Source organism: Panthera uncia (assembly GCF_023721935.1).
Source record: "Panthera uncia isolate 11264 chromosome C1 unlocalized genomic scaffold, Puncia_PCG_1.0 HiC_scaffold_4, whole genome shotgun sequence".
NCBI lineage: Eukaryota > Metazoa > Chordata > Mammalia > Carnivora > Felidae > Panthera > Panthera uncia.
Genome location: NW_026057585.1, coordinates 28,465,981 through 28,492,607, shown reverse-complemented (window position 1 = coordinate 28,492,607; position 26,627 = coordinate 28,465,981). Strand labels below are relative to the sequence as shown.

General features: G+C 41.7%; 1 protein-coding gene across 2 annotated transcripts in view; it reads right to left on the bottom strand.

Moving 5' to 3' along the window:
- Nucleotides 1-8,670: 8,670 nt before the first annotated feature.
- The window catches only part of TGFBR3 (transforming growth factor beta receptor 3), a 207,212-nt gene continuing 189,255 nt past the window's right edge, over nt 8,671-26,627 (bottom strand). For both annotated transcript variants that reach the window (XM_049616798.1, XM_049616797.1), the window contains 3 exons: nt 24,881-24,922; nt 22,293-22,400; nt 8,671-10,194 (listed from right to left, as the gene is read on the bottom strand). In XM_049616798.1, the coding sequence (XP_049472755.1) occupies nt 10,076-10,194; nt 22,293-22,400; nt 24,881-24,922 (269 nt within the window). In that variant the 3' untranslated portion in view covers nt 8,671-10,075. The remainder of the gene's footprint in view (nt 10,195-22,292; nt 22,401-24,880; nt 24,923-26,627) is intronic.

The window sequence follows — 26,627 nt, the reverse complement described above, 5'->3', positions numbered from 1 at the left end:
AGAATACACCACCCAGAATATGTCTGTAGGAGCTCAGGACATGCCACCCCAAAATGTGCCACTTTGGTACATTGATTATTTCGAGTTGTAGTTTTGTGAAAAACAGCAGGTGCAGGAAAGGGCTTTCTTTGCACTCCCTCTTATCAGGCTAAAGACAGACCTTCTAAAAGTAACCCAATTGTCATAAATACTCTTCCTGGGAATTTTATCAATCAGGGAAGATTGACTCATCATAGGAGAGGAGACCAGAAAATTGACACCACACCCAACTTTGTCACAAACTATCAAAGCTCTCATCTAGCCTTCTAAGGGCCCATTCATCTTCCATAAAAGCCATTCACTCCCCTGTAAGAGGCCTATTATCACCCCTCCCCTTTCCCTATTAAGATGATATTTAATCTTGAATTCTAAAGCCACCTCCTTAAGTTACTCATTTTTTTGCTGGGCGTCTCCCATGTATAGATGAGGTATACATGTTAATAAACGTGTTTGTTTTCCTCTGGTATGTTATGTCTTTTATTATAGTGGTTGCAGCTAAGAACTCAGAAAGGTGGAGGGAAATTTATTTTCCTCCCCTCAAATTCCCATTCCAAGAGGGAGAAACAGGAAAGAACAAACAGGTGACAGGTCTCAAGCAAGTCCAAACCCTAGCAAGAAAAATTCCTAGATCTTAAGGCTTGAGAACAATCCTCTTTGGCTTGATGCTCTGCCCTCCAGACCCATTTGGGTAACAACATCACCCACCCTCTGGCTAAACCGTGTGGAACCGTGAAAAATATCAGATAGGCCCAATATTAATCAAATGTTTGTTTTTCAGACTTTTTCCCCTAAATGTTTTTAAATAACAGGAAAAAAAATCAGATCTGGTTTTTTTACAAGGAAAATCAGACAACCTATATGTCTTATTATGGGTCACAGAATCCTTTAAGAATCTAATGAAAATGACTAGTTGTTGTATGTTAAGGTCCCAATGAATTAGATCTCTTTCTGATTTATCTGTTTGAGTAATCTATTTAACTCTTCTTATGCTACTACCATAATATTCTTATTATAAGATTTTATACTAAATGTTAACATCTGCTAAGGCCAAATCACTCTCACGATTCTTTTTCAAAATCTTAATCCAACAGGAAATAAATGAACTGTTTAATAAAAGCTTCTGGTAAAACTGAGTAATCATCTGAGGAAAACAAAAATAGACCTCTATCCTGATATCATCACAAAAATATGGAATAAAGATCTAAATTTTAAAAATAAATTAACACAAGAATTAGCATTTAACTTTAGTTAGAACCTAAGCACGACAGGAAACCCAGAAGCCAAAAGGAAAAGACAGAAATATTCAACTACATAAAATTAAACACTTTATTTTGGGAATATTCATTATAAGCAGGATGAATGAGAAAATCATCATGGATTAGGAAAATATTTGTCATACGTGATGTGTGATAGATCATATCACCAATATGGAAATTATTAAGAAAATACAACTCAGTAGAAAAATGGGCAAAGGAAATGTTAATGTATAGAAGGACCTGGGAAAGACTAATAATTTTATAACTTAAACCTCACTGGCAATGGGGTACGTAGCTGGCTCAGTTGGTAGAGCATGTGACTCTTGATGTTGAAGTTGTGAGTTCAAGCCCCGTGCTGGGTGTAGAGCTTACTTTAAAAATAAGTGGCGGGGGGTGGGGGGTGGGGGCAGTGCTTGGGTGGCTCAGTCTGTTAAGTGAAAGGCTCTTGGTTTTGGCTCAGGTCATGATCTCACAGGTTCATGAGTTCAAGCCTCACTTCGGGTTCTGCCGCAGCTGGCAGAGCAAAGCCTGCTGGGGATTCTCTCTCTCTCTCTCTCTCTCTCTCTCTCTCTCTCTCTCTCCCCTCCCCCCCACGCCCTGTCCCTCCCCTGCTTGCGATAGCTCTGTCTCTCTCAAAACAAAGAAAGCTTAAAACAAAACAAACTCACTGGCAGTGGGGATAATGCAAATTCAAACAACGTGACATAATTTTTCAACTATCAGATTGGCCAAATTCAAAGTACGTAATGCTGGTAACAATAATAGTAGATGATATTTTTTTAAATTTTTTTTTTAACGCTTATTTATTTTTGAGACAGGGAGAGATAGAGCATGAATGGGGGAGGGTCAGAGAGAGAGGGAGACACAGAATCTGAAACAGGCTCCAGGCTCTGAGCTGTCAGCACAGAGCCCGACGGGGGGCTCGAACTCACAGACCACGAGATCATGACCTGAGCTGAAGTCAGACGCTTAACCCACTGAGCCACCCAGGCGCCCCTAGATGATATTTATTAAAGTGATTAGCATATCCTGAATACTTTATGTGGATTTATATCATTTAATATTTATGACGATGCTAAGAAATAGATTTCTCTTAAATTAAGGAAAAAGCTCAGCTAGCAAATGGCAGGTCCAAGATTTAAACCCAGGTAGTCTGATGCCCAGAGCCCAAGCTCTGTTTCATGTGTCCAGTGCTGATGGGAAGGCTGTGGCAGTGTGATTTGCTACAACTGTTAGAGAAAGTAATGTGGTAATAGGTATGAATATTAAAAAAACTCATTCCTTTTGACCTGCCATCCCCCAGACAAAAGAATCACCATGATCTGGTATTACTGATTCTTTGATTACTGATTCTTTGATCTGGTATTACTGATTCTTCAGTAGAACTTACTTGTAAAACCATCTGAGTTTGGCAGTGTTTTTTTTTTTTAATGTTGTTTTTAAATTTTACTGTTTTGTTGTAAGTAGATTTTAAACCATTGATTTTTCTTAATGGTTAAATGTATTTCCTATTTTCTGTTGCTTCTTGAATGGATTTTGGCAAATTAGTTTTTTCCAGGAAATCATTCATGCCATCTTCTAAGCTGTGGCCTCCCAGTTCCTGATCTACCCCTTTCTTCCTGGTATTGGAACTGAGCAAACTCCTGCCAACTGCAAGTTCCAACAGTCCTCAGCCCCAGGGATGTAATTCTTCCTACATTTATTAATTCAGTGTCCTCTTTTTACCTTTCCAGCCACCTGACACCCGCTTAACCAATTCCTTATGTTAATTTCTCTGTATTGAAATACCCAGTGTGGTTTCTGTTCCTCCAACAAGGGCCCCAACAGCACATCACCAGGAAGTAAGTATTCAAACTTCTTAAAATGAAGCTGTTTATCTTGATTCCTTATTTATTAAAATCTCTGCAGAATCTTGTTTTGTCCTCTTTCATTCCTAACGCATGTGTCTATTTTTCTTAATTTTTATCTACCTCTAGTAATCTTTCAATTACTAGTTTTTGAAACTTTTCTTAACTTGCTATACTGGATATGCTTCCATTTTTAACATTTTCCCCCCAGTGCAAGCATTTTACAGGTATAAATTTCTTCTAAATTACTGCTTTGGCTGCATGCTTGAATTCAGTACTTTCATTATTTTTCAAATCTATGTATTTCCCAATTTCTATTAAGAGTACTACTCTGAGTCATGAATTATTTAGGAGTTAAAAAATTTCCAAATCTATTGAGTATTTTTATTTTATTTTTTAATTTTACTTATCTATTTTTGAGAGGGAGAGTGCAAGTGAGGGAGGGGCAGAGAGAGAGGCGGAGAAAGAGAATCCCAAGCAGGCTCTGCACTGTCAGCACAGAGCCTGACCCGGGACTCAAACTCAGAAACTGAATTGTGACCTGAGCAGAAATTCTTAATTGACTAAGCCCACAGGTCCCCCTGTATTGAGTATTTTTAAATTATCCTTTTCTTATTGATTTCTAAACTACTTGGGTTGTGGTTAAAAAACTTGACCAGTATAATTAAGTTCTGTGGTATTTGCTATGAATTCCGTTATGGTCTAATAGTAGTCCATTTTTGTAAATATTCTGTATGCACAAAATTCTCAAATTTGGGGGTGCAGGATTCTATGTATATCGCCATTAGATCAAACTTAATTGCATTGTTCAAATCTTCCATATCCAGATCTTTGTGATTTATGAACTTCTGAAAGTATTATGTTAAAATCTACTGATGGTACGCTGTTACTTTGTTTGCTTTACAGCACTAGAATTTAAGGACATATGTAAAGATATTAATAGCAGCAGAGTATCTTCGCAAAACCCTAAAAATAACACTTCTAAATGTCAATCACCAGTGAATTGGCTAATTGTGTGAGATATTATACAGCCATTAAAAAGCATGAATTTGTTCTAGGTCTATTAACCTTCGTATGTTTGAGTTAGAAAAAAGGCTCTTGGAGTGCCTGGGTGGCTCAATTGGTTGAGCATCTGACTCTTAATTTCTGCTCAGGTCATGATCTCACGGTTTGTGGGTTTGAGCCCTGAACAGGCTCTGCACTGACAGTGTGGAGCCTGCTTGGGATTCTCTCTCTTCCTGCCCCTCCCCTGGTCATGCTTGCTCTCTCTCTCTCTCTCTCTCTCAAAATAAATAAATAACAAATAAATAAACTTTAGGAAAAAGAAAAAAGAAAAAAGGCTGTTAACATCACTTCCTCCAGAGAGGTGCCTGCCTGGGAAAGAGCATTAACAACTTTGCTTTATTTTACCACCTACAATGACTATGCTTTACTGTGGCAATTTAAGGAAAGTCTAGTAAAAAAAAGTGATGATCAGCACACACAAAACCTGATAGGAAGATATGCCATGTGAAAACAGCAAGTCACAAATGCTATGATACAATCTTATGCGTTACAGTGACATGTACACGTTGATACGAACATAAGGAAATGCCTGGGAATACACAATAAATCAGTATTACCACCTTTAAGTGTGAGAATTATGGGGGCTGCTTCACTGCTACATGTCTATATTATTTGCATTCATTTTCATTTTATACATGTAAATTAATTGAATGTGCAGGAAAAAATTTGAGAGGATGCAACTATAAAATGGCTATGGACCAAAAAAACCCCACAAAACAAAAAACAAAAAACAAACAACAACAAAAAACCCCAGAACAACAAAACCCCAGACACATCAATGCAAAATTTTACATACAATTTCAGGTAGTTAATAGAATCTCTGAAGCTAATCTATGGATTGCCTAGGTTTCTGCTCCCCACTTTAATGGCAGAAAAATTATTTGATCTGCCAATTTCTCCATCCTCTGAGAAGCGCTGGCTCCAGGACACAATACTGATCTGGAAAGTGGCTGGACTCTCTTCTGTAATGAGGACTTCGACCTCACTGGAGTGAAATGCTACTTAAGCCCCTCACCTGCTCCTGCTCTGTGGACACCTACCTGTGTGAAGTGTTGGGGAGAGGGGGATACTGGCCTCAATACCATTTGGGTCTGTTTGCAACCACCTAATTTCACTAACTCTCAAAAGGGGAGGAGAAGGTAGGGACATGTGACAGCAGTTTGTAAACATATATTCGATATCATAATTTAATCCTTAATAGGAAAAAACCAAGCTGTTGTTTTCACGACACAAATGTCTAGTGGGGGGTATGCCACATAGAAATTGAGCTTCCGAGAGGTGAAGGAAGTTTATGGGAAGGTAGGCAGATTATTCTCCTTAAGCCATACTTAGGAGGTTGAACTTTATTCTGAAAGCAAGTGGGGGAACTACTTAAAGGCTTTAATTGGAAAGTGACATGATTTGAGCCTTTTTTCATTTCTTTTGGTTGCATAGTGGAGAAAGAATTAGGGGGTAGCAAATCTGAAGTCTGCATACCAGTTAGGCTGTTGCAGTAATTCAGTTTTTTAAAAAAATTTTTTTAAGTTTATTTTTGAGAGAGACAGAGTGCAAGGGGAAGAGGGGCAGAGGGAAACAGAGAGAGACACAGAATCTGAAGCAGGCTCCAGGTTCTGAGCTGTCAGCACAGAGCCTGATGTAGGGCTCGAACCCACAAACTGTGAGATCATGACCTGAGTTGAAATTGGACGCTTAACCAACTGAGCCACCCAGGTGTCCCTGCAGTAATTCAGTTTAAGAGATAATGGGCCTTGGATTCTGGGTAACAGCAGCAGGAGTAGAAATAAGCAGGTGATTTGGAGAAAGAGATACTCTAGAGGTTCAATAAACTTGGACTTATTAATCGTGGGAAGCCAGCGAGGAGTCAAGTTAGACTTCCAGATTTCTGGCTTGGGCAGCTAAAAGGTGGTGGTGGTAGTGCCATATCCATAGAGAATGCTGGAAGCAACACTGAGGTATTTGGAGATCCAAATACATATTTTCCCATTCCTTGGCTCTAGGAGATGGACAGAAAGGCCAGGAATGGATTCAGGGCCCGACATCCACTTCTGGGTCTCCCACCATGTTTTCCCAAGAACAGAGACAGCTCCTGCTGTCTACTTCCTCAGGTCTGTCCATTCTTTCCCTCTGTTCTACTGAGCTAGGGTTTTCTCTTAGCCTTTTCCCTCCCGACTCCTCACCAACACAGTTGGGAGCAGATGATACATTTAGAACAAAGTCACAAGGAAAAAGTTATGTCATCCTGAGGGTAGAATTTAATGATGATAAAACAAGACACACATTAATAAATTGATATGTATCTTTTTTATTATGCACAGATAAAGGACTTAAAACTGTGGTTATCAAAACTATACATCTAAGCATGTTCATAAAATTGCCAACACATTGAACAGAGAAAAGAATACAACAGGGGTGTTCAAACTGGCCACAGGGATTTTAAGGGTACTCTTTTTACCCTGATAGATGAAACACAGCAACAAAATCAGGCTCACTCAGGAAAACCCAGAAGAAACAAGCATTGTTTTTGGAAACTGATAATAGTCCTTTTTAGAAAAACATCTGTCAGTTTCATGAACAACCCCCAGATAACACAAACAGGAAAAAGGTCACACACACACAATTCGCCCAACCAAATGTGCTCTGTTACCACAACCATCACTCACACCATGAGGTAGTTACTGTACGAAATGACCAGCACGCATGTGCGCACCCCCCCCCACACACTCACAACCACGCCCCCTACAGAACACACACAGAACATGGGTTTACAGTCTTATCACAGACAAGGAAAAGACCATTTTTGTTTGTTTGTGTAGACAATGCTCTAGAAGCAGCTCAGACAGAAGACACCTCTGGCTTTAAAAACAGAGGAACTGCTGGTGAACACCACATGGTGAAAAGCTATAAGGTATCCCACAGACACTCTGCCTGGGGAGTTTGGAGCATTTCAACAATAGCTTTGGCTTGGTCAAACACAACAAAAATGATCTCTGTGAATTAGAGTGTAGCCGGCAGAAGTAACGAAAGACTTTGTAGACAGAAGCATTTAACTGGAATATAACAACAGCTTTAAGGAAACTTGCAGAACTTGTTATAAACTAGAGCTTGTACTTTGTATTGAAACTGTGAAGTATGAAGTGATTAGAAATGCTGTAATACAAAACTGGTGAGAGAACACTTTTTTTAAAAAAACATTTTTTAGAAACATTTCTGAGATACTTAATTAATGACATTCACTCTCCAGTGAACATGGGACCGGGTTTATTATCAACACAGATTTCTTTTTTTTTTAATTTTTTTTTTCAACATTTTTTATTTATTTTTGGGACAGAGAGAGACAGAGCATGAACGGGGGAGGGGCAGAGAGAGAGGGAGACACAGAATCGGAAACAGGCTCCAGGCTCCGAGCCATCAGCCCAGAGCCTGACGCGGGGCTCGAACTCACGGACCGCGAGATCGTGACCTGGCTGAAGTCGGACGCTTAACCGACTGCGCCATCCAGGCGCCCCTCAACACAGATTTCTTGATCTGAATAATACTTCTGACAGTAAGACCCAAACAATTAAAAGGTGATTTTTTTTCCTTCTCTTTCTTTTAAAATCTTTTGGTTTGCATCCATAAATTTGTAAATTAATTTTAAATTATTTATAAAATCATTGGCAATGTAGCATCTCTCTCAAAAATATACATTTAAATATAATCATCACAAAAGGTTTTAACCCTGTCCATCTAAAGAACTGGATCTGTTTAATACCTCTTAATAGATGATTTTGTTTTTAAGAGGATGGAAAGGGTTTTTTAAACAGCAAAGAACTGATCAAAAGAATTCACAGTAACTGAAATTAAACATTTCATATGGAGTAATTTAAATTTATCTAAAACACTTAAATATATCTTTATACACACATTTTTGTAGTAAAATATAGCTATATGTGACTTAAAGACTCTAGTCTTCTTTGAAGACATCTTTAAACTTTTTTATACATAGAATATGCTAAAACAATACATTCTGCTGAAGGTTAGGCAAAGCGCATTATTTTCAAACACAGGTAGCATAATCTAGGTCCTCCACTCTGATACCCTTATGTTAAAAAATTAACTGAAGGAAATCAATTCTCTAATCTTGTATCTTCATTTGTATGTGGAAATCTGCAAAATTTTCAATAAATCAATGCAGGCAGCCTGGAAATCTTAGCCCTCAAGTAATCTGTTCTGGTTAATATTATGCAGATTGAATATCTATACTTATCAAATCAGAGTATTGTTCTATGATTGGATGATATGTCTATCATATCAGTGACCAACATGACAGATCAGTATCATATCAATGACTGTCAGTATCTCCACCTACTTGTGGGCTGACAGACACTGCCCTCAGGTCTTTAGGGTTCCATTCAGAGAACCAGGCACAACTTCCTTATTTTAAGGGCAGTGAGATTCACTTATGAATATTTTGGAGTAGAAGCTAGCCTGTTCTTTCTGTAGGATTTGGAGTCATTTGGGGGAGAATTCTGGAAGAAGATGAATATTTCTTTGCAACGAAGCTATTCTCAGTAGTAAATGAATTGGCATGGCAACTTTCCTCGGCCTTCTTTTTTAACACAGACTATCAGTTGAGCTTATTTTAGCTGCAAAGTGGCATGATATTATTCCATTTTAATGAAATCCATCTCAAATCCTTTTCTGAGGTTGGAATATATTTAAGGCAAGAGAACTAAAGCAGTCCACACGAGTGCCCTTTTCCAGATCTCAGCACTTTCTTGGCAGAATCGGTGACACTGTTCAGATAATCAACCAGAAACCAACAGGATCTGCCGTGCATTTGCACGAACAAGAGCTTCGTTTTTCACAAAAGGGTCTATTAACAAGGTTGACACGTTTTGAGTGGAAACACTAATTCTCCCAAATACACTTAAGTTGCAACTCTGAAGACACAGGGTCTTTTAAAAAGGGGAATGAATTTTCTCTTTTCCAACGGAGAAAACAAATGTGCCAGATGACATGGTCTATACCTGTACTTGCATATATATTACTGTGCAAATTCCTCTCCAACTTTAAAACTAAATTTGCCCCAATTTATAATTTTTCTCAGAACGCAATGTCATAAATGGGGACAAACATGCAGTCCCAGATTTTGGCCATTTTCTATTTCTATATGCTTATGAAGCAATACAAACTTTGCATTAAGACATTTTTGCAGTCGGTGTGCGAGTGTGGGACAGGGGGGAGCAGGTAAGGTTATCAGCACTGGTTTTGGCCCAGGGCCCTACCCTAGAAAGGAATGTCGTTGCGATGTGTGTCAGGGTGCAGTCCCTGAGGGCGGCACCCATCAAGCGGACAACATCAGCCCCCAGAGGGTGTGACAGCAAAGTGAGAAGTGTGCGTCCAGAAGGTGCAAATTAGACACGGAGGAACACACTGAGAAAATCTTGAAGTATTTCTTGTGTTATACATCTTGGTTCAGTTATACAAGGCTCTTTGGCCATATCTCCTCACTGGTCCTACTCTCTGGTTATCATCCTCTCACCAACTCCTCGAGTCAGGGTAAATCTCGGGGCCCCAAATTATGGACAGTCTTACCTGGACAAAGCAGCATTTTGAAAACTGGCACGTGTTTCACATTGAAAACCCCCAAGCCCGGGCGGGGCTGGTGGAGAAGGCCACCACCTTGGCTTTCTCACAGGAGTTCTAGTGTGTTACAGAAGCCCAGGGGGCACACGTGTATTAGCCCTGGGCGGGGGAGGAATACAACAGGTGGCCTGCGTGTTGGAATTCACTCTCTCTCCGCAATGGCACCGCGCTGCTGCCTTCCGGCGTGGACACGCGGGGCGGGCGGGAGGCCGCCGGTCCCCTCCGGGCGGAGGCGGGGAGCTAGGCTGCGCTGCTGCTGGAGCAGGGCGTGCTCTGCGTGCTGCCGATGCTGTGCGCCGCGCTGCTGTTCTCCGAGGCCGGCGGGGAGGTGGGCACTTGCTGCCTTCCTGCCGTCTGCCCTGCGGTTAATGAAGAAAAGGGACGAAGAAACACGCGTGTTACGTGTGCGCATCCGTGACAAGGCCAGTTATTTCCCCCCCTTTGCTGTTCTATCTGATGTTTCTCTCCTCCGGGGGCAGAAGCAGGTAGACCAGGCCTTACACAGAAAGTGGTCCTGTTTGTTGGTGTTTTGTTTTGCCTGGTGAAAAGAGAACTGTTTACAAGCTGACCTATGATAGGCAGTGTTAGTGGCTAAGACTGTGACAGATGACAATAAATCCCCGGGATTTCAGTGCCCAGGACCTTTGAAGAAACCGCCACCATTGGTACCAACTGACCAGCCCCTGTATTCGGGACACACAGCCTATCTCTTCTCATAAAGATACAGTCAGGTTTGGAGGATGAGACATTTATTTATTTATTTATTTATTTATTTTATTAAAAAAATAAAAGTTTTAACATTAATTTATTTTTGAGAGACACAGAGAGAGCACGAGCAGGGGAAGGGCAGAGAGAGAGAGAGAGAGAGAGAGAGAGAGAGAGAGAGAGAGACACAGACTCGGAAGCAGGCTCCGGGCTCTGAGCTGTCAGCACAGAGCCTGACAGGGGACTCAAACCCCCAAACCATGACACCATGACCTGAGACCAAGTCACGTAACTGACTGAGCCAGCCCGGGCACCCCAAGAGGGTGAGACCTTTAAACTGTACTGAGAGAGGTCTGTAGTACGGGGGCCTTTTTCTGAATATACTTGCTCAAAATGGGGGTGGTGAGCCTAGATTTTGCCCGAGCTACAGCACAGCCAAGTGCTGTGCGGCCCATGAACACAACCCAGCTGAGAAATGGAGGCAGGACAAGCCTGCTCTTGGAAAAACCTTTTGGGAAAGGAGTTTAGCTGTTGGCACACAGGGAACTGTGGTTGCCTGGGAACAACCTCGTCCATCCTGCAGTTCACTGGGGGTGCAGTGAGAATATCTCCTAACACATTAAGCATCCCACTTTTCATTACGCATCCCACTTTTCATTACACATCCCACTGAATTTTAGCTAAACCCATTCCTTGTGCCAAATGTGCAGTGCTTTGGAGGAGGAGGAAACCCTGGGTCACCCACACACATGGTTTGCATTTAGCACTTGCAAAAGGCCCTAGAGTGAAGTCTTTTCTTCAGCGAAACTGGTCTCAGGGCAGCCCTCAAAAAATGGCTCTGTGTAGGGAAAAGGGATCAATGCTCTCCAATGAAAAACACTGCATTTTCTCTGAAAAGTCAGAGCATAAACTTAATCATCTTCTGGTCAGCAGTCGCCCTCTTCTAATGTCGGAAGCCCCAGAGGGCCAGCTCTGTTTATGAATGAGCCTCCTCTTTCCCGGTCCTGCTGAAATACACAGCTATCAGCCAGAGAGATAAGCAACCCTCTGCCTGCTTCATTAAAACAAAACACACAGAGCAAAGGCTCGACTCCTCAAGGGCGGGATCTCAGCCTGTTACTTCCATTCCCTTTCTGGGGCCCCTCAAAGGACTCTGCCAAAAGAGCAGCTCTGCAAAATGTAGAACCCGTTCGTGCCTTCGCGTCTGGTTACAGCTTCCCCTGTCACCCATTTTACAAACCACACAACTACAGCACACATTTTTGCATCAACCTCAGGGCATTTGTGTGCTTGCTGCATTGTTTGGCCCGTGCTGTCTTTCCTCTGATTATCTTTTCTTCCGGGACTGGTGGGATAGAGAGAGGATAGGGGGCCAATATTCCTCAGAGGCAGAGAAACTGTATTTCCACTCTTCTTGGTTTTTTTAGGCAATCTATATTTTGGACGTTCCCCAGCATTACCCTCTGCCCTTCATGTATGTATGTAATTAAAGATCTGGAGAAGTTTGCCTCCATGACAGTGACTTTCTGCCAGAAATTCACTTTCCCCAGAGTGGGAGCTTATTTCTAGAAGGAAATCAAATCTCTTAGCTATTCTGATGTCAAAAAAACAAAACAAAACAAAAACCCCCAAACAAACAAAAAACCCCAAAGCCTCCAGGGACCCAAACAACTTGTGATATACTTTAAAAATTCAGCTCCCTTAAACCCACATGTTGATCCATACCCAGCTGCATTGTTATGCTATTAGAAGGACTGATGGGGCCGTGCATGAAGCACATTTTTGCAACACCTTTCTCCATTTAAAAAGAAAAGCAGCAGGAATCAACACTCCACCTTCCCTTTTTGGCTCACCTGGACTTCATTTGTTCAGCCTGATAGCAGCTAAAGCAAGGTGGCCTTGCCTCATTTATTGACAGTGAGCAAGTCTGTCTCATCCAGAATTGGACACGGGCTTGATTATTCAGAGTCAGGAAAAGTGCCAATACTACTCCCTGCCCAGGAAGTATGAGTACTTGCTTTCTGATGTCTGTTTGCCGAATGTAATTTGTTGGCATGCCAGTTGATTTTAATCAGTGCCCATTAAAAAGGTCTTTCAGCTTCCAGTTTTGGAAACTCTTGTGCTAACACAAAACACTGTCTAAAATGAAAACTCAAGCAAAGCCAAACAAAGAAGTCCCCTCTCCTCTCAAGATTGCAGGATGTATTTCACCACGGTGGACAAGTCAACTTAACCTAATAATCTACTGACCTCGAAGTAGCTACACCTGTGGTGAACGTTGCAAAACATACAGACTTGTGGAATCACTATGCTGGACACCTGACCTAATGTGACATTGTGTGTCGGCTATACTTCAGGGAAAAAAATGAGGAAAAAAAAAAAAAGCCAATCTACTGACTTTGAGCCAATAATGTGCCAAGCCAAGGAGAATCTTTGTCTGAGAATCTGCTCAGAAATACTGAACGTACTGTTTTTAGAAATATTAAAAATACCTTCTCCTACTGTGGTGGCTATTTTCACATGGATGAGATTTCTCTCACGTTGTTAAAAGCTTTTACCTTCTTTAAAAAAATTTTTTTTAATGTTTATTTATTTTTGAGAGAGCGAGTGAGCGAGCAAGCATGAGTGGGGGAGGGGCAGAAAGAGAGGGAGACACAGAATCTGAGCCAGGCTCCAGGCTCTGAGCTGTCAGCACAGAGCCCAACGCGGGGCTCAAAGTCACAAGTTGCGAGATCATGACCTGAGCCAAAGTCGGAGACTTAACTGACTGAGCCACCCAGGCGCCCCAAAAGCTTTCACCTTCTGACAAATTACGACAAGGATTTTTTGTTGTCAGATGGAAGTGGTGCGACAGAAACAGTCACCCTGAGAAACAAAAGTCTGATGTGCAGATGCTTCTGCTTAAAAAGCCAATGGAGTTCCCCTGGGTTTTCTGAGATGGGCCCTTTGGCTTTCTGCTCTCTATCACAGTGACCTCTGATTTCTTGGAGCACTAACTCATAACATATCCCTTGGGTGACTAATACAACCACCCTACTTCCGGAGAAGAAGGGCAGGGAGGACCCCAGAGCTAAGCAGAATAGGCCCACTTAGCAAATGTAAGGAATTGAAAGAAGGATCCTTACTCATGAACATCATAGTTGGCCATCAGGAGAAATGTGTTCAGTCTTCACGCTTTGCTCCTAAAATTTCAAACCCCACTAAGGAAGAGAGATGTGGGGAGGAAGGACAGTAGAGGAGGAGGCCTTTGGAAGAGGGTGTATTAGAAGTAATTCCACCCAGGGGCGCCTGGGTGGCGCAGTCGGTTAAGCGTCCGACTTCAGCCAGGTCACGATCTCGCGGTCCGTGAGTTCGAGCCCCGCGTCAGGCTCTGGGCTGATGGCTCGGAGCCTGGAGCCTGTTTCCGATTCTGTGTCTCCCTCTCTCTCTGCCCCTCCCCCGTTCATGCTCTGTCTCTCTCTGTCCCAAAAATAAATAAAAAACGTTAGAAAAAAAAAAAAGAAATAATTCCACCCAGTTCACATATTTGCCTGTGGCTGAGCCAAGATGTTGCCAGAGATGCTTTCAGAAACAGAAAAATATATTTCTTAAGGGATAATCTGTTTTATTTCTTTAGCTTGGCATGGAGTTGTCCAGATCTGATTTCCTGCCACCTCTTTGGCAGTCTACTTTACAACTGGATTCTTATCTCTGCATCTTGCAGCATGGCAGGTCCTGGGGAAGAAACTTCATCTCAGAAAGATGTGAATAACTTGGAGAGGCTCCACGGGGAAACAACAACAGAAGAATTTTAAAGAAAGGTGAGAGGAATCTCAATTATTTAGCCCAAAGGAGAATGTTTGCAAATATCACCCAAAGAGGATTATTATAAAGAAGAGCAGACAGCTGTGCTTTATCTCTCTTGAGGGCAGAACATGAGGAAATGAGTTTAAATGGTAGCACTAAGGATTTAGATCACAGAGAAAAGAACTTGCTGATTATGGGGATTGGTTAGTTATAAGGGGAATTTATGGAATCTCTTTCTTGGAAGACACTTAAGCATTGGATTGAAAACCATATGCCTGGGGATGGCTTAGCTTTAATATTACTTGATGCTGGAAAGAAAAAGATACTGTCTGCAAGGCCTATGTGTTGGTTGTAATTATGGACCAGTCAATGTCTCAACCTCCTGATATCCTAATTGTAATTATTTTACAAGCTTGCTCCCGTAAGGATAGTGAACTAGATAGACTACCTTTAGTTTATAGAAATGTTCATTCATTATTTATCATTTCCAAAAATGGTCCGTCTCCACTCTCCGAGCTAAAAGATTTTCCTTCTGCAGGCGAAACTCATCAGGAGGGGTACGTCTGATGTTGTTATAATTTATGAGGAAGGGGGGAGAGGTTCCAAGGCAGGAATTAAAACCCTTCAAAATGTCCTGCCTATCATTTTCTTTCTGTATTCCTGCAGTACAGCCAACCTATTTGCCCCCACATTTTGGTTTTCTGTGGCTTATTTTACTTTAACTTAACCTAAGCACATGGGTGCTGAGAGTGGATTCCTGCCTTCTTTACAGTCGTACCAGGGCTCCCATCTGTTCCAGCTGCATCTTCCTGATCCCTGGGACTCAGCCTCTTGCCCCCTACCTTAGTCACACCTGTCTTCCTGCTGCTTCTCTCTGCACCTGGACTAAACTTGGGAGCCTGAAGAAACTTCAGACTTCTGGAAACATTTGAAGCCCCTAGAGATGCTCCTAATTAAAAGCTCTTACCTGACTCAGGTAAACCTAAGTAGTTGCTTGACTTTCACTTTAAGAACACATGGTATGTTCAACTGAGGACTGCTGAACAGAAACCTGAGGGATTGGGACAGGCATGCCTACTTTGAGACCTCAGCATTTTATATTGCTCTGTGGAATGCAGCATTCCTTCCACTCTTAGATTTTTGTTCTGCCTACATATCTGAGAAACGTTCATTATCTTACATTTTTGTAGGACTTGGGAGTTCATAAGACTTTTCACATGCATTCTTGCTTAAGTGCTCTCACCGCCAATGACCCTGGGCAGAAGGGGTCACGTCTATGTTTACTAAAGGGAAACGTGGTTCATAGTAAGGTAACAAGACTAGCAGTTGAACAAACTAGATCTTCAAGTCCCAGGGCTGTACAGAGACACACATGGAGGGCAGCCTCGCCCCGGACCCCTGCCCTCTTCCGTCTTCCTCTCTTCTTCCTCTTATTATCATCACACTGTGAGTACATTCTGTTCAGTGGCCACAAAGGCAAGTTACATAAAGTAAAGATAAATGATGACAACCTCTAACCCACCCTCCTGCACAGTTTTGTCTGCAAAAGGAAGGTCTTTTAGCTTGGAGAATGGGGAGGCTCAATTTTGGAAACGATAAACAGTGACTGAATACTTCTCTAAACTAAACACAATCTAGTTCACTCTTCTTACAGGGGTGAGATAGTGAAATAATTCCAATTAGGATATCAAGACACTGAGACATTGGTGCACAATGACAACCTACACGGAGGCCAAGAGAAAAATCTCACCAAAATGACACTGTACAGATTTTATTTTTAAAGTTCCTTTATTTATTTTGAGACAGAGAGAGAGCGGGAGAGGGGCAGAAAGAGAGGGAGAGAGAGAATCCCAAACAGGTTCCATGCACAGTCAGCGTGCAGAGCCTGATGTGAGGCTCGAACCTATGAGACCGTGACATCATGACCTGAGCTGAGATCAAGAGTTGGTCACTTAATTGACTGAGCCACCCAGGTGCCCTGACACTTTACAGATTTTTAAAAGGCATCAACCTACAAGAAAGAAAAAAAGAAAAGCAGGAGTGGCGACAACATCAATAAAATATTGAAAGCTGGTGAAGAAATGGGTGAGTAGTAAGTGATGTAGCAGATTTAAGAGAGCCAGAACCTAAGCCAACAGTAAGAACAGATGAGCAACAACCAAGTTATAGTACAGAACCCTCAAAAATTCAGGAAATGGTAGCACCAGTTACTCGCAAAGACGGCAAACTTGAGGCTGCAAGCACTAGGGTTGACTGACTGCTGCTGTATAAGCAGCAGTGAGATTTTTCTAGATCCCCTTCTTTACCCTGTGGAGTGGGACCCTGCCCATCCTCATCTGGGAGGGAGACAGGAAGTTTACTCTCCAGAATATGAAACTGAGGTTTCCAGGAGTGAACAACACCAGGACAGCTGAGAGCAGAGAACCCAACTCAAAGAGGAAGATTAAATGAATGTCCTGTAGGTTGGATGTTGTGGTGCCTAGAACTCTGACAGCCAGACCTGCACTCCCCAGGAAGAAAATAAGAAAACCTGTTTTATAGAAAACCTGGTGAGGAAACCTCAAGAGGAAAGATCCAAAGATGAATTATTAGGAGTTACTCAATAAAAGGCAGCCAGATCACCCTAAGGGAAGTTCACAATCAGTATATCCCATCTATATCCTCAAAACTTACTCATTCTTAAATAATCCTATATTAATATTTTCAGAGGGATAAGATATTACATCCGTAGGAATAAGATATATATTTTTAATTCATAGGAAAAATGTCTTGGAATTGAAACATTTGAATGCAGTAGTTAAAAATTCAGTAGGAAATGAAAAGATAAAGATGACGAAATCTCTTTGAAAATTAAGGAAAAAAGTAGAAAACAGAAAAGAAAGGAAAATTGGGGAACCATTCAAGAGGTTCATCTTTATAATGATTTCTAGAATGAGAGAACAGAGAAAATAGGAGTAAAAACAAATGATTCCAAAAATCTCAGTGCTGGAAGACATTAATTTCTAGACTGAAAGAGCTCCATAATGTATGAAATCCACCTAAGTCAAGGACTGTCATTGTAAAATTTCTCCCAGAAAACAAAACAAACAAAACAAGCCAGCAATTTGAATGGCTCTGAGTTTCCCAAAAGCAATCTTCAGAGCCAAAGGTCAATGAGGAGTGCTTCTAAGATTCTAAAGAAAAATTATTTATGACCTAAAATTCTGTACCTTGCCAAGCTGTCCACCAAGTGTTTGTATAAACTGAGGATATTTTCAGATATGCAAGGTGTGACAAACATTTACTTCTTATGTACCCTTTCAACAACGGAGGAGAAGACATGGAATGAATGACACAGGCCATTCAAAACTCCCAAGGTGCAGGAAATTCCCAGAACAGTAGTGAAGGAATACAAGAAGACAACAGTGTCCAATACAGAGGGCAGCCAGTTCAGACATGAACAGGTAAAAAGGCTCCGGGAAAGATTTAGTGAAGAAAATGAATCAGTGGAATACTGTTGTCTGAATGCATTCAGAAGAGACTGAGACAACTGGCAGAGGGTCAACAGATGAATTAGTGAGAAGCGTACAGAAAACTAAGCCTGCTGCCTGGGTGGCTCAGACAGTTGAATATCTGACTCTTGGTTTGGGCTCAGGTCATGATCCCAGGGTCATGGATTGGAGCCCTGCATATCACACTCTGTGCTGAGTGTGGAGCCTGCTTGGGATTCATTCTCTCTCTCTCTCTCTCTCTCTGCCCCTCCCCTGCTCATGTGAGCAGTCTTGCTCTCTCAAATAATAAATAAATAATAACATTAAAAAGGGGTTAAAAAACAAAACTAATGTGGGGAAGGAGGGGAGAGATAATCATCAATTCTAGGGAAAATTAAAAATCATGCAGGAGAAACAATAATATACTATATAGCTAAATTGTGATTAGCATTTAGGTAGTTATAATATAAACAATAAATACTGATCTACCCAAAATCTGACTATAATTCTGTTAAGAGGATGGTAGGGTTGGGGGACAATCAGGGGCGTGAATGTATAATTGGGACACAGTGATGACAAAGAACTGAATTATCATTTTCCATTGTTGAAAGAAAAAGCCTAAAGCTGTTAAGTCAAGAAGTTGCAATACTATACTTCTATTATTTCAATATATAAATGTCCAAAACAATCAGCTAAGAGTCAGGAATGGTGCTCTGAGGAGCAAGAAAAGGGAGTGGGGCAGTAGGGGGCTCATGTTCTTCTAATAAGTCTTGTAGAACTATTTCAGTCTTTAAGCTATGTGCATATGTTACTGTAATAGGGCTAAAAAGTTTTACTAAAAAATAAAAGTAAATACTTTTGCCCCTCACATCAAAAAAATGACAGATACAATTCTGCATATGATTTTTGGGACCTTTAAGAACTACAAGTTTGGGAGTCCTGCACTAGCCAGACTCGCAGAAGCATGAAGATTCTATGGTTCCTTTCCAGCACCATTTCTTTTCTGACTGTTGCTCCTTTTTGTGGTATCTTAGTAGATAATATAAGTTTTAGGAATGGAGTTTTCCAGAGTTAATATAGCCCTCAGGAGGTATTGCTTATGGAGCCCAAAGCTGTGATATGACAGAGGACGGACCCAGCTTTTTTGGACTAACACATGTTCCAGGTATGGAAGTATGTATCCACAATTCAAACACATGACTTGGTTTGGTGCTCTGTGCTTGGATGGAAATGAAGAACATAAAAAGAATTGGTCTGAATTAGGGGCTGTTTTTGACACAGAGGCAGATGCTGCTTGAACCCCCAAATATACCATACAAGGTCTGAGTTTCACAGCTTAGACTATTGTGGATGTTGAATGCATTGAGTCTGTGTATACACCTCTCTCCATTGACTACTGCATTAGAATCTCTTTTCATCTAACCTTGCTGCTAGCTGATCCAGGTAGGAAACTGAAGGAGTTCTGGACAGGATAGTACGACTGGGTTCTGAAGTGGGCCTTTTTCACACTTATATGATGTTGGTTTTCCTTATGAGAAGTCTTTAAAATGAACCAGAGGCTACAGCTTTTAATAAAAAGTCATTCTGAAGCTGTATCATATGTGATGCTAGCAGGGTTAGAGCCCAAATGACAGTGTCTATAAACCTTTTAACTTCCAAATCAGTGTAATTTATATTGCTTTGGAAACCATAACAGGAAGGGTTTTTGGCTTTGTTTTTCTTTAATCTACTTCCAAACCTATTTCTATATTAACAAAATGTAAAAACTCCTCCCCTTCAGTGTCTGGTTTGTGGGAGAAGGGAGCAGGAACGACAAACCTTGGAATTTAATGAGCAGACCAATAAATGCCATAAAACCAAGCTTTGCTTTTTATCAGGTTTGTGACCATGGCTGTGCGCAAGAGTCTGGGATTATCGGAGTGAGTTTAGTGGGGTGTGTGCCAATAGTGAGTGCCATGTGGTAGCCCGATACTGCCTGGACCTGGCTGCCTGGCCCTACCCGGCCTGAGATGAACTTCCAGGGTTGAGGGTGTAGCTCCATGGCCAAGGCCAGTCATTGCTCTCAGCAGGCACATGTTAAGCATAGGCGGATAACCAGCCCATATAAAATCCTCAGGGCGACAGAGTCTTTTTGGCGTAGTTCCAAGTTCATTCCCAAAATACAGCATCAGCTGCCAACGGCCCTAGAACCTCACAGCCAGGCAGGAGATTGGGAAAGATTAAAAGGAACTGCTAGCATGAGATCTGAACATGTCAGTACACCTCTGACACATTACTTACTCTAAAATACTACTCTGCTAAAAGCCGTCCCTTCTGGTGCTTATATGAACTGTTCATGAGGAAGAATATGCCTAAATTGATTCCCAGGGGTTTGTATATTCTTAGAATCATTACATTTAGGATTAAGAGTCTCATTTTCTCTCTCACATGATATATACCTCACTCAAACATCTCCAATTGGTGGGGCGCCTGGGTGGCGCAGTCGGTTAAGCGTCCGACTTCAGCCAGGTCACGATCTTGCGGTCCGTGAGTTCGAGCCCCGCGTCAGGCTCTGGGCTGATGGCTCGGAGCCTGGAGCCTGTTTCTGATTCTGTGTCTCCCTCTCTCTCTGCCCCTCCCCCATTCATGCTCTGTCTCTCTCTGTCCCAAAAATAAATAAAAAACGTTGAAAAAAAAATTAAAAAAAAAAAAAAAAACAAAACATCTCCAATTGGGAACATCTCAATTAGTTTGAGGACTCAAAGCTCCACTATCACAACTCCTAAGCTTTTGCTTTGGATTGTGTGACTTTCCATGCTAAGCACAAATGGATCTGATCTCCTTCGGCCATAATCTAAAATATCTCAGCCAGGGGATGCAGTATTTGAAGTAAAAATTCTGCTTAGGGATTAAGAGGTGACTTCTCAAAATGCCCTTCTGTGCTTCGTCTCCCTTTAAAGCAGTCATCTTTTTAGCTTGTTTGGTTGAATGGCCCACAGTAAGGCCAAAGATCATGGCGCTCATTCGTTCAATGGAAAATCAATGAAATTCTAAATAGAAAGGCTGGACCTGCCACTGGCCTCGGGCTGATCAATCAAGCACAATTTACCTAGGTTCATAGTATAAACTCAAAGTATCCAAGGACACATAAGCCTAAGTAGCTCTCTAGACATACCCCAAAATGGATGTCTTTCTTTCCTATGTCTATCTGCAAGGAAACTAAGAAAGAAGCAACAGAAGGAAGGTCCATTTGTTTCTCCCCTATCGCACTAGCCTCGCCCCTTGCCAGGCCTGCATTCTGTACTGGGGTCAGAACAGGTTCTCTGTTCAGGCCAGAATATTTCAACCTTGGGATTGAGGGGAAGGGGAAAGCGGGGGGGGGGGGGGGGGGGCATATCAGAATTTGGGGGAAGGAGGAGCACAGCTTGAAAACAAAGTACCTTGTTTCACCATTTTTATTTGTTTGCAAATCATGAAAATATATTTTAACTTTTTTTTTTTTTAATTTATTTTTGAGACAGAGCATGAGCAGGGGAGGGGCAGAGAGAGGGAGACACAGAATCTGAAGCAGGCTCCAGGCTCTGAGCTGTTAGCACAGAGCCCGACACAGGGCTCGAACTCATGGACTGTGAGATCATGACCTGAGCTGAAGTCAGATACTCAACCAACTGAGCCACCCAGGTGCCCCTCATGAAAATATATTTTAAAAATTTAAACAATTTTATAGAAGAAAGACATGAGAAATTTATGCTTATCAAAGAGGGCATGGCATGGGTTTTAAAAGGGTCAAGAAATTCTGGTGTAAGCCACCGAGACTGGGGATTCTGGTGAGCAGTGCGCAACATCTTGGCAGAGAGGATAATAAAATCTTCGCTTCCTTTTTCACTTCCTGCCCATCCATATGTCTGCACTGAAGTGTTTCGCTTTAAGGGAAGGGTTTGTATTTCTGGTTTGTCTACATTAATTGTCTTTAATTCAACCCTAACCACAAAATAGCTTTATTAGTAGCTAAACTTGACCAACATTTCAATTGCAATTAACATAGTTTGAACATTCCTTTTCTTTACTTTCTTTTTTTTTTTTTTAAATGTTTAGTTTTGAGAGAGAGAGAGATAGAGAGAGAGAAAGAGTGAGTGAGCGAGTGCACTAGCAGGGAAGGGGCAGAGAAACACTGAGACACAGAATCTGAAGCAGGCTCCAGGTTCTGAGCCACCAGCACAGAGCCCGACGAGGGGCTTGAACCCACAAAGGGAGAGATAGTGACCTGAGCTAAAGTTGGATGCTTAACCGACTGAGCCACCCAGGCACCCTTGAACATTCCTTTTCTAATGGTGCTTCAGGCACACTGTATTTTTGCAAAACCCCATTTATGCCAAATACATTCATGTGCAAACGGTGGGGATGAACTTTCTCTCTCATTCGTCAGTCCATCCATTCATGCAACGAAACCCTGAAAGGGCGCCTGTGTGGCAGACATACAGGATTCACAGCAACTACTATCTGACAATCACACTCACCTGTGTGAGAATAGATGTACCACAAGGCCCCTGTCAGGAGTGCTCCGATCACAAATGCTGCAAATGCGATGCCCATCACGGTGAGGGTGTCCAGACCATGGAAGATCTCTACAAAGGAAGGGAAGCCAATGCATACTTTCAGTGAATCTGCATTATACGTTACAATTTTATATCTGTGCCACAAGCACTTTGGGAAGGCTGAGCCCTGACTAATAAAAACAAGGGTGAAATGAGGATTCCAAGAAAATGCAGTGTATTTGAAACTTGCATGTTTTTGGGGCGCCTGGGTGGCGCAGTCGGTTAAGCGTCCGACTTCAGCCAGGTCACGATCTCGCGGTCCGTGAGTTCGAGCCCCGCGTCAGGCTCTGGGCTGATGGCTCGGAGCCTGGAGCCTGTTTCCGATTCTGTGTCTCCCTCTCTCTCTGCCCCTTCCCTGCTCATGCTCTGTCTCTCTCTGTCTCAAAAATAAATAAAAACATTTAAAAAAAAAAAAAAAAAAGAAACTTGCATGTTTTTTTTTCCCCCAAAATGAAAATACAATGATCCGATTTCCAAGATATCCTCCTCACTTTGCAGCCTCCGTGTGAAGATGCTTTGGAAAATGAACTTCCGTGATCGAAATGTGACCCACAGCAAACACTTTGAACAATGATACAAGAAAACACACTTCAAATACTCTACAAACATTTTTTCATGAACATTTACAAGTATGAGAGATGACCGGAAGAAAGGGAGTGCCAAGGAGGAAACATGAGGTAAGGATCGACTCTTCCTATAGATTTTAACTTTTCAGTGGTCTCAGCTCAAACCCTCCATCTTAACAATTATGTATTGTATCATTTAAAACAACCTACTCTTTAACACTTTTCCAACCGTAATCTTTCTACGAGGGGGACGGAAACATGTCTCTGTGTGGAGGGATGTCAGTTTTATGGTCAGCAAAACACATAAATAGAACCAATTGTTCCTCCACTTGGCAAAGATGTTTATACTTGAAATTAATTCCAGGCTACAGAAATAGAACATTTCCTGAGAACCACCTTCTTTGAATCACTTATAAAAAGTTAAAATCACTTTCTAAGAGAGAAGGGTTTTCAGTAGGATAAAATTTCCAAGGTGTCTTTTTTTTAATATAAATTTCAGGTGTACAATCTCCCCAAAATTTCAATACCATGTTCCTCTCCAGTCAGAAGCAACTCCAGCTGATCTCCATATGAATTAAATCACTTTGCCTTTCATCTCACTTCAGTGTAAAAGATCTAATTGTAGACAAATATGACTCCCCGAGTAGCCCCAGAACTAACTTGTAAGGGCTCAGGAAAAGTAGGTCATGCTGGCAACGATTCTAGAAATTAGGAATTCCCAACCTGGTGGCTACTCTTCTAGGGCATGTGTTCTTTGGTGTGTTGACTTCTGGAAAGTGGGGATTGCACTACTTCACCTGCTGAAGGCAGGGAGTGAAGAAAAGGAGTTTGTAAAAGGTCTGGGATCCTGAGGAAGGAGTAAGAATTGGGAAGAACTCTAGAGGTTAAGATGAACCAAGTCATCAACACAATTTAGTCTAGTCTGCAGGTATTAAAAGATGATTTGCCTTTTTATGCTTACAGATGCAAAAGAGAGGCATGAATGAAAGTTTTTAGTAAAACTTCTCCGAAATTCTAAAAATAGAGATGTCATTTATGAAAATTAGACTGGGTAAGTATGAGAGAAATGCGCCCATATGTGTCTCTTTGTGGGTTCATGATAATGTTCCACAATATTGTTCAAGTAAGATCCTTAACTAGAACAGTATAGTGCTTTGCATAAAGGAACTCACTAGACCTTCATGTGTAATGTGATGGGGTCAGTAATGGAGACTGACCCAGACAGTTGTAGGGAAGAAAAAAAAAAAAAAAAAAAAGCAGAGATTCTCTTCACAAGGCAACACCATCTAGAAGAGCTTCTGGGTATACAGCAGGAAGCCCAGGCTCTAGTCCTGCCTGACTGCCAATTACAACCACAGGCAAATCTACCTAAATCTTTTGGTTAAGAGTTTTCGTCCAGAGCGAGTGACAAAATTGGCCCGGACGATTTCCAATGCATCATGTTGTAGCAGTTGGTCTCTCTCTTTTTTTCACACACGTCCCCCCAGGGCCTCCATAACCGCCCCTCGCCCCCCTTGGACTAGAGACTGTCTAGAAGACCCAGCAACTAGTTCCCTTAGCCCTACTTCTCTGAGCAGGTAATTACTGTTGATGATGCATAAGCAAACCACTCCCATAGCTGTAAGTTAATGCTTTTAGATCACAGCTGATACAGGTATGCAAATAATGAACTCTTCTCTCTAAAGCTAAGTAAGGCCACACATGCCAGTGGGTCAACAAATTCATATTTAAAAGAGGCAGACAGGGGAAAAAAACCCAGAAGGATGAAGGAAGGACAGAGGAAAGGAAAAAGAAAGTACGAGATTATGAAAAAATGGGGGAGAAGGGGAATGGGAGCAGAAGTCTCCTTATCAAAACTCAAAGTTTGCCAAATGCTCCATAACCAACTCATTCTTATAAAAAGCCCAGGAGGCTTCATTTCAAAATAGATGCGTAAAGACTTACGTGGAGGAACTGGATTCGGTTCCTTAATGCTTAGACTGGTTTCTGGAAAAAAAAAAAAAAAAAGAAAGAAAGAAAGAAAAAATACATAAATCATGATGCATTCCACAGAGAAACCAAGTTTTAAGCAAAAGGTCATCAAAATCTGAGCAGAGACTGCCACTTTCCTATTTGTTAATAAATACTCGGTGAAAGCTTTGTCAATCATCCTCTTTAGATGTCAAAACTGTAACATGGGTTACTCAGAAATTTTAAACACTGCACTTTGTTAACAATCAATTGTATAGGTTCTCCAAATTGAAGAAAACCTGAAGGCCAACTTAAGGAATTTGAGTGTGACAATATGTGTGTGTGTGTGTGTGTGTGTACACACCTTTATATTAACAAGAGGATATGATACTTTCAAATACCATAATTCTCCAGTGTATTCATGATGTTCTTCCACTTTCAAAAAGTTCTTTTACTTTAATGTACACAAATTTTGTAAAAATGTCTTTATTCTTCTTAGTGCTATTATCCTCTAGTGCAGCTCCTTTTCATCACACATCTGCATTGGTTACAGAGCTTTCCTAACTGGTCTCCTTGTCTCCACCCACTGCCCTGCTGCATCTGCCCCAAATATTTCCTCCTCTATATTTTCCCCCACACTTAATTTTCCAGAGCCCAGAGTTGATTAAGTTATTGTTCTGATTAAACTGCTCCATGACTTCCTGAACTTATAGGAAAGAAAATCCAAGCTCTAGCAGAGCACACAAAGTTCCGCCTTCCTCCTCTACCGACCTGTCTATAGTCTCCTTTCCTAGGGGTCCTTCACCCATATTTATTTAAGCTCCCTAATTTTTCCATGCTGCTGTATGTCATCACACTTTGCAAGCCATTCCCTGAAATACCCCTTCTCCCCGAGACCTGCACTGTTGGTATTTTTGCCGGGAGGCCTTCTCTGACTCTCCCACTGCCCCAACCTCCACCCCAGCAGGGCTGGTCTCTACCCTCTCTGCTGATTCCACCCCACAGTTTTTGTATGTATACTACATCGCATCGTAATTCTCTACATTTTTTTCTGCCCTGAGGGCAGGGTCAAGTTCTTCCTTATCTGTACATCTTCAAGGCTCAGCCTAGCATAGAATAGGCTGACCAGAAATATTCAGTGAAGGATCATTAGATTGTTGATATGCTTTTCAAAAATGGACACAATAGAAGAAGCCTGGAATAAGGCTATATAGAAGATGCTTTGACATTCCTATAATTCTTTCATGTTCAAATCTCATTTGAGGTTCACACCAGCCCTGTGAGGGACGCAGAAAAAGAATTCTTATCACTATTTTACAAATGAGCATCCTGAGACTCTGATATCATGTGACTTGCCCAAGGTCACAGCTGGAAAGCATCAGGGCAGGGGTTGATCCCAAATTCCAGATTCTACTTAGTAGGCTAATGACTAGGGAATGTCACTTTGTCCTTAACAGGAAAGCACTGATTAAGAAGATACTGTGACTAACGGTGAGAAAAGCTTAGATCATGAACTAAGAATAAATTTTATTTACTTTATTTTGAGAGGGAGGGAGGGAGGGAGAGAGAGAGAGAGAGAGAGAGAGAGAGAGAGAAAGCGTGAGCAAGCAGGGCAGGGGCAGAGAGAGAGAGAGAGAGAGAGAAAGAGAGAGAGGGGGGGAGAGAGAGAAAGCGTGAGCAAGCAGGGCAGGGGCAGAGAGAGAGAGAGAAAGAGAGAGAGAGAGAGGGAGAGAGAGAAAGC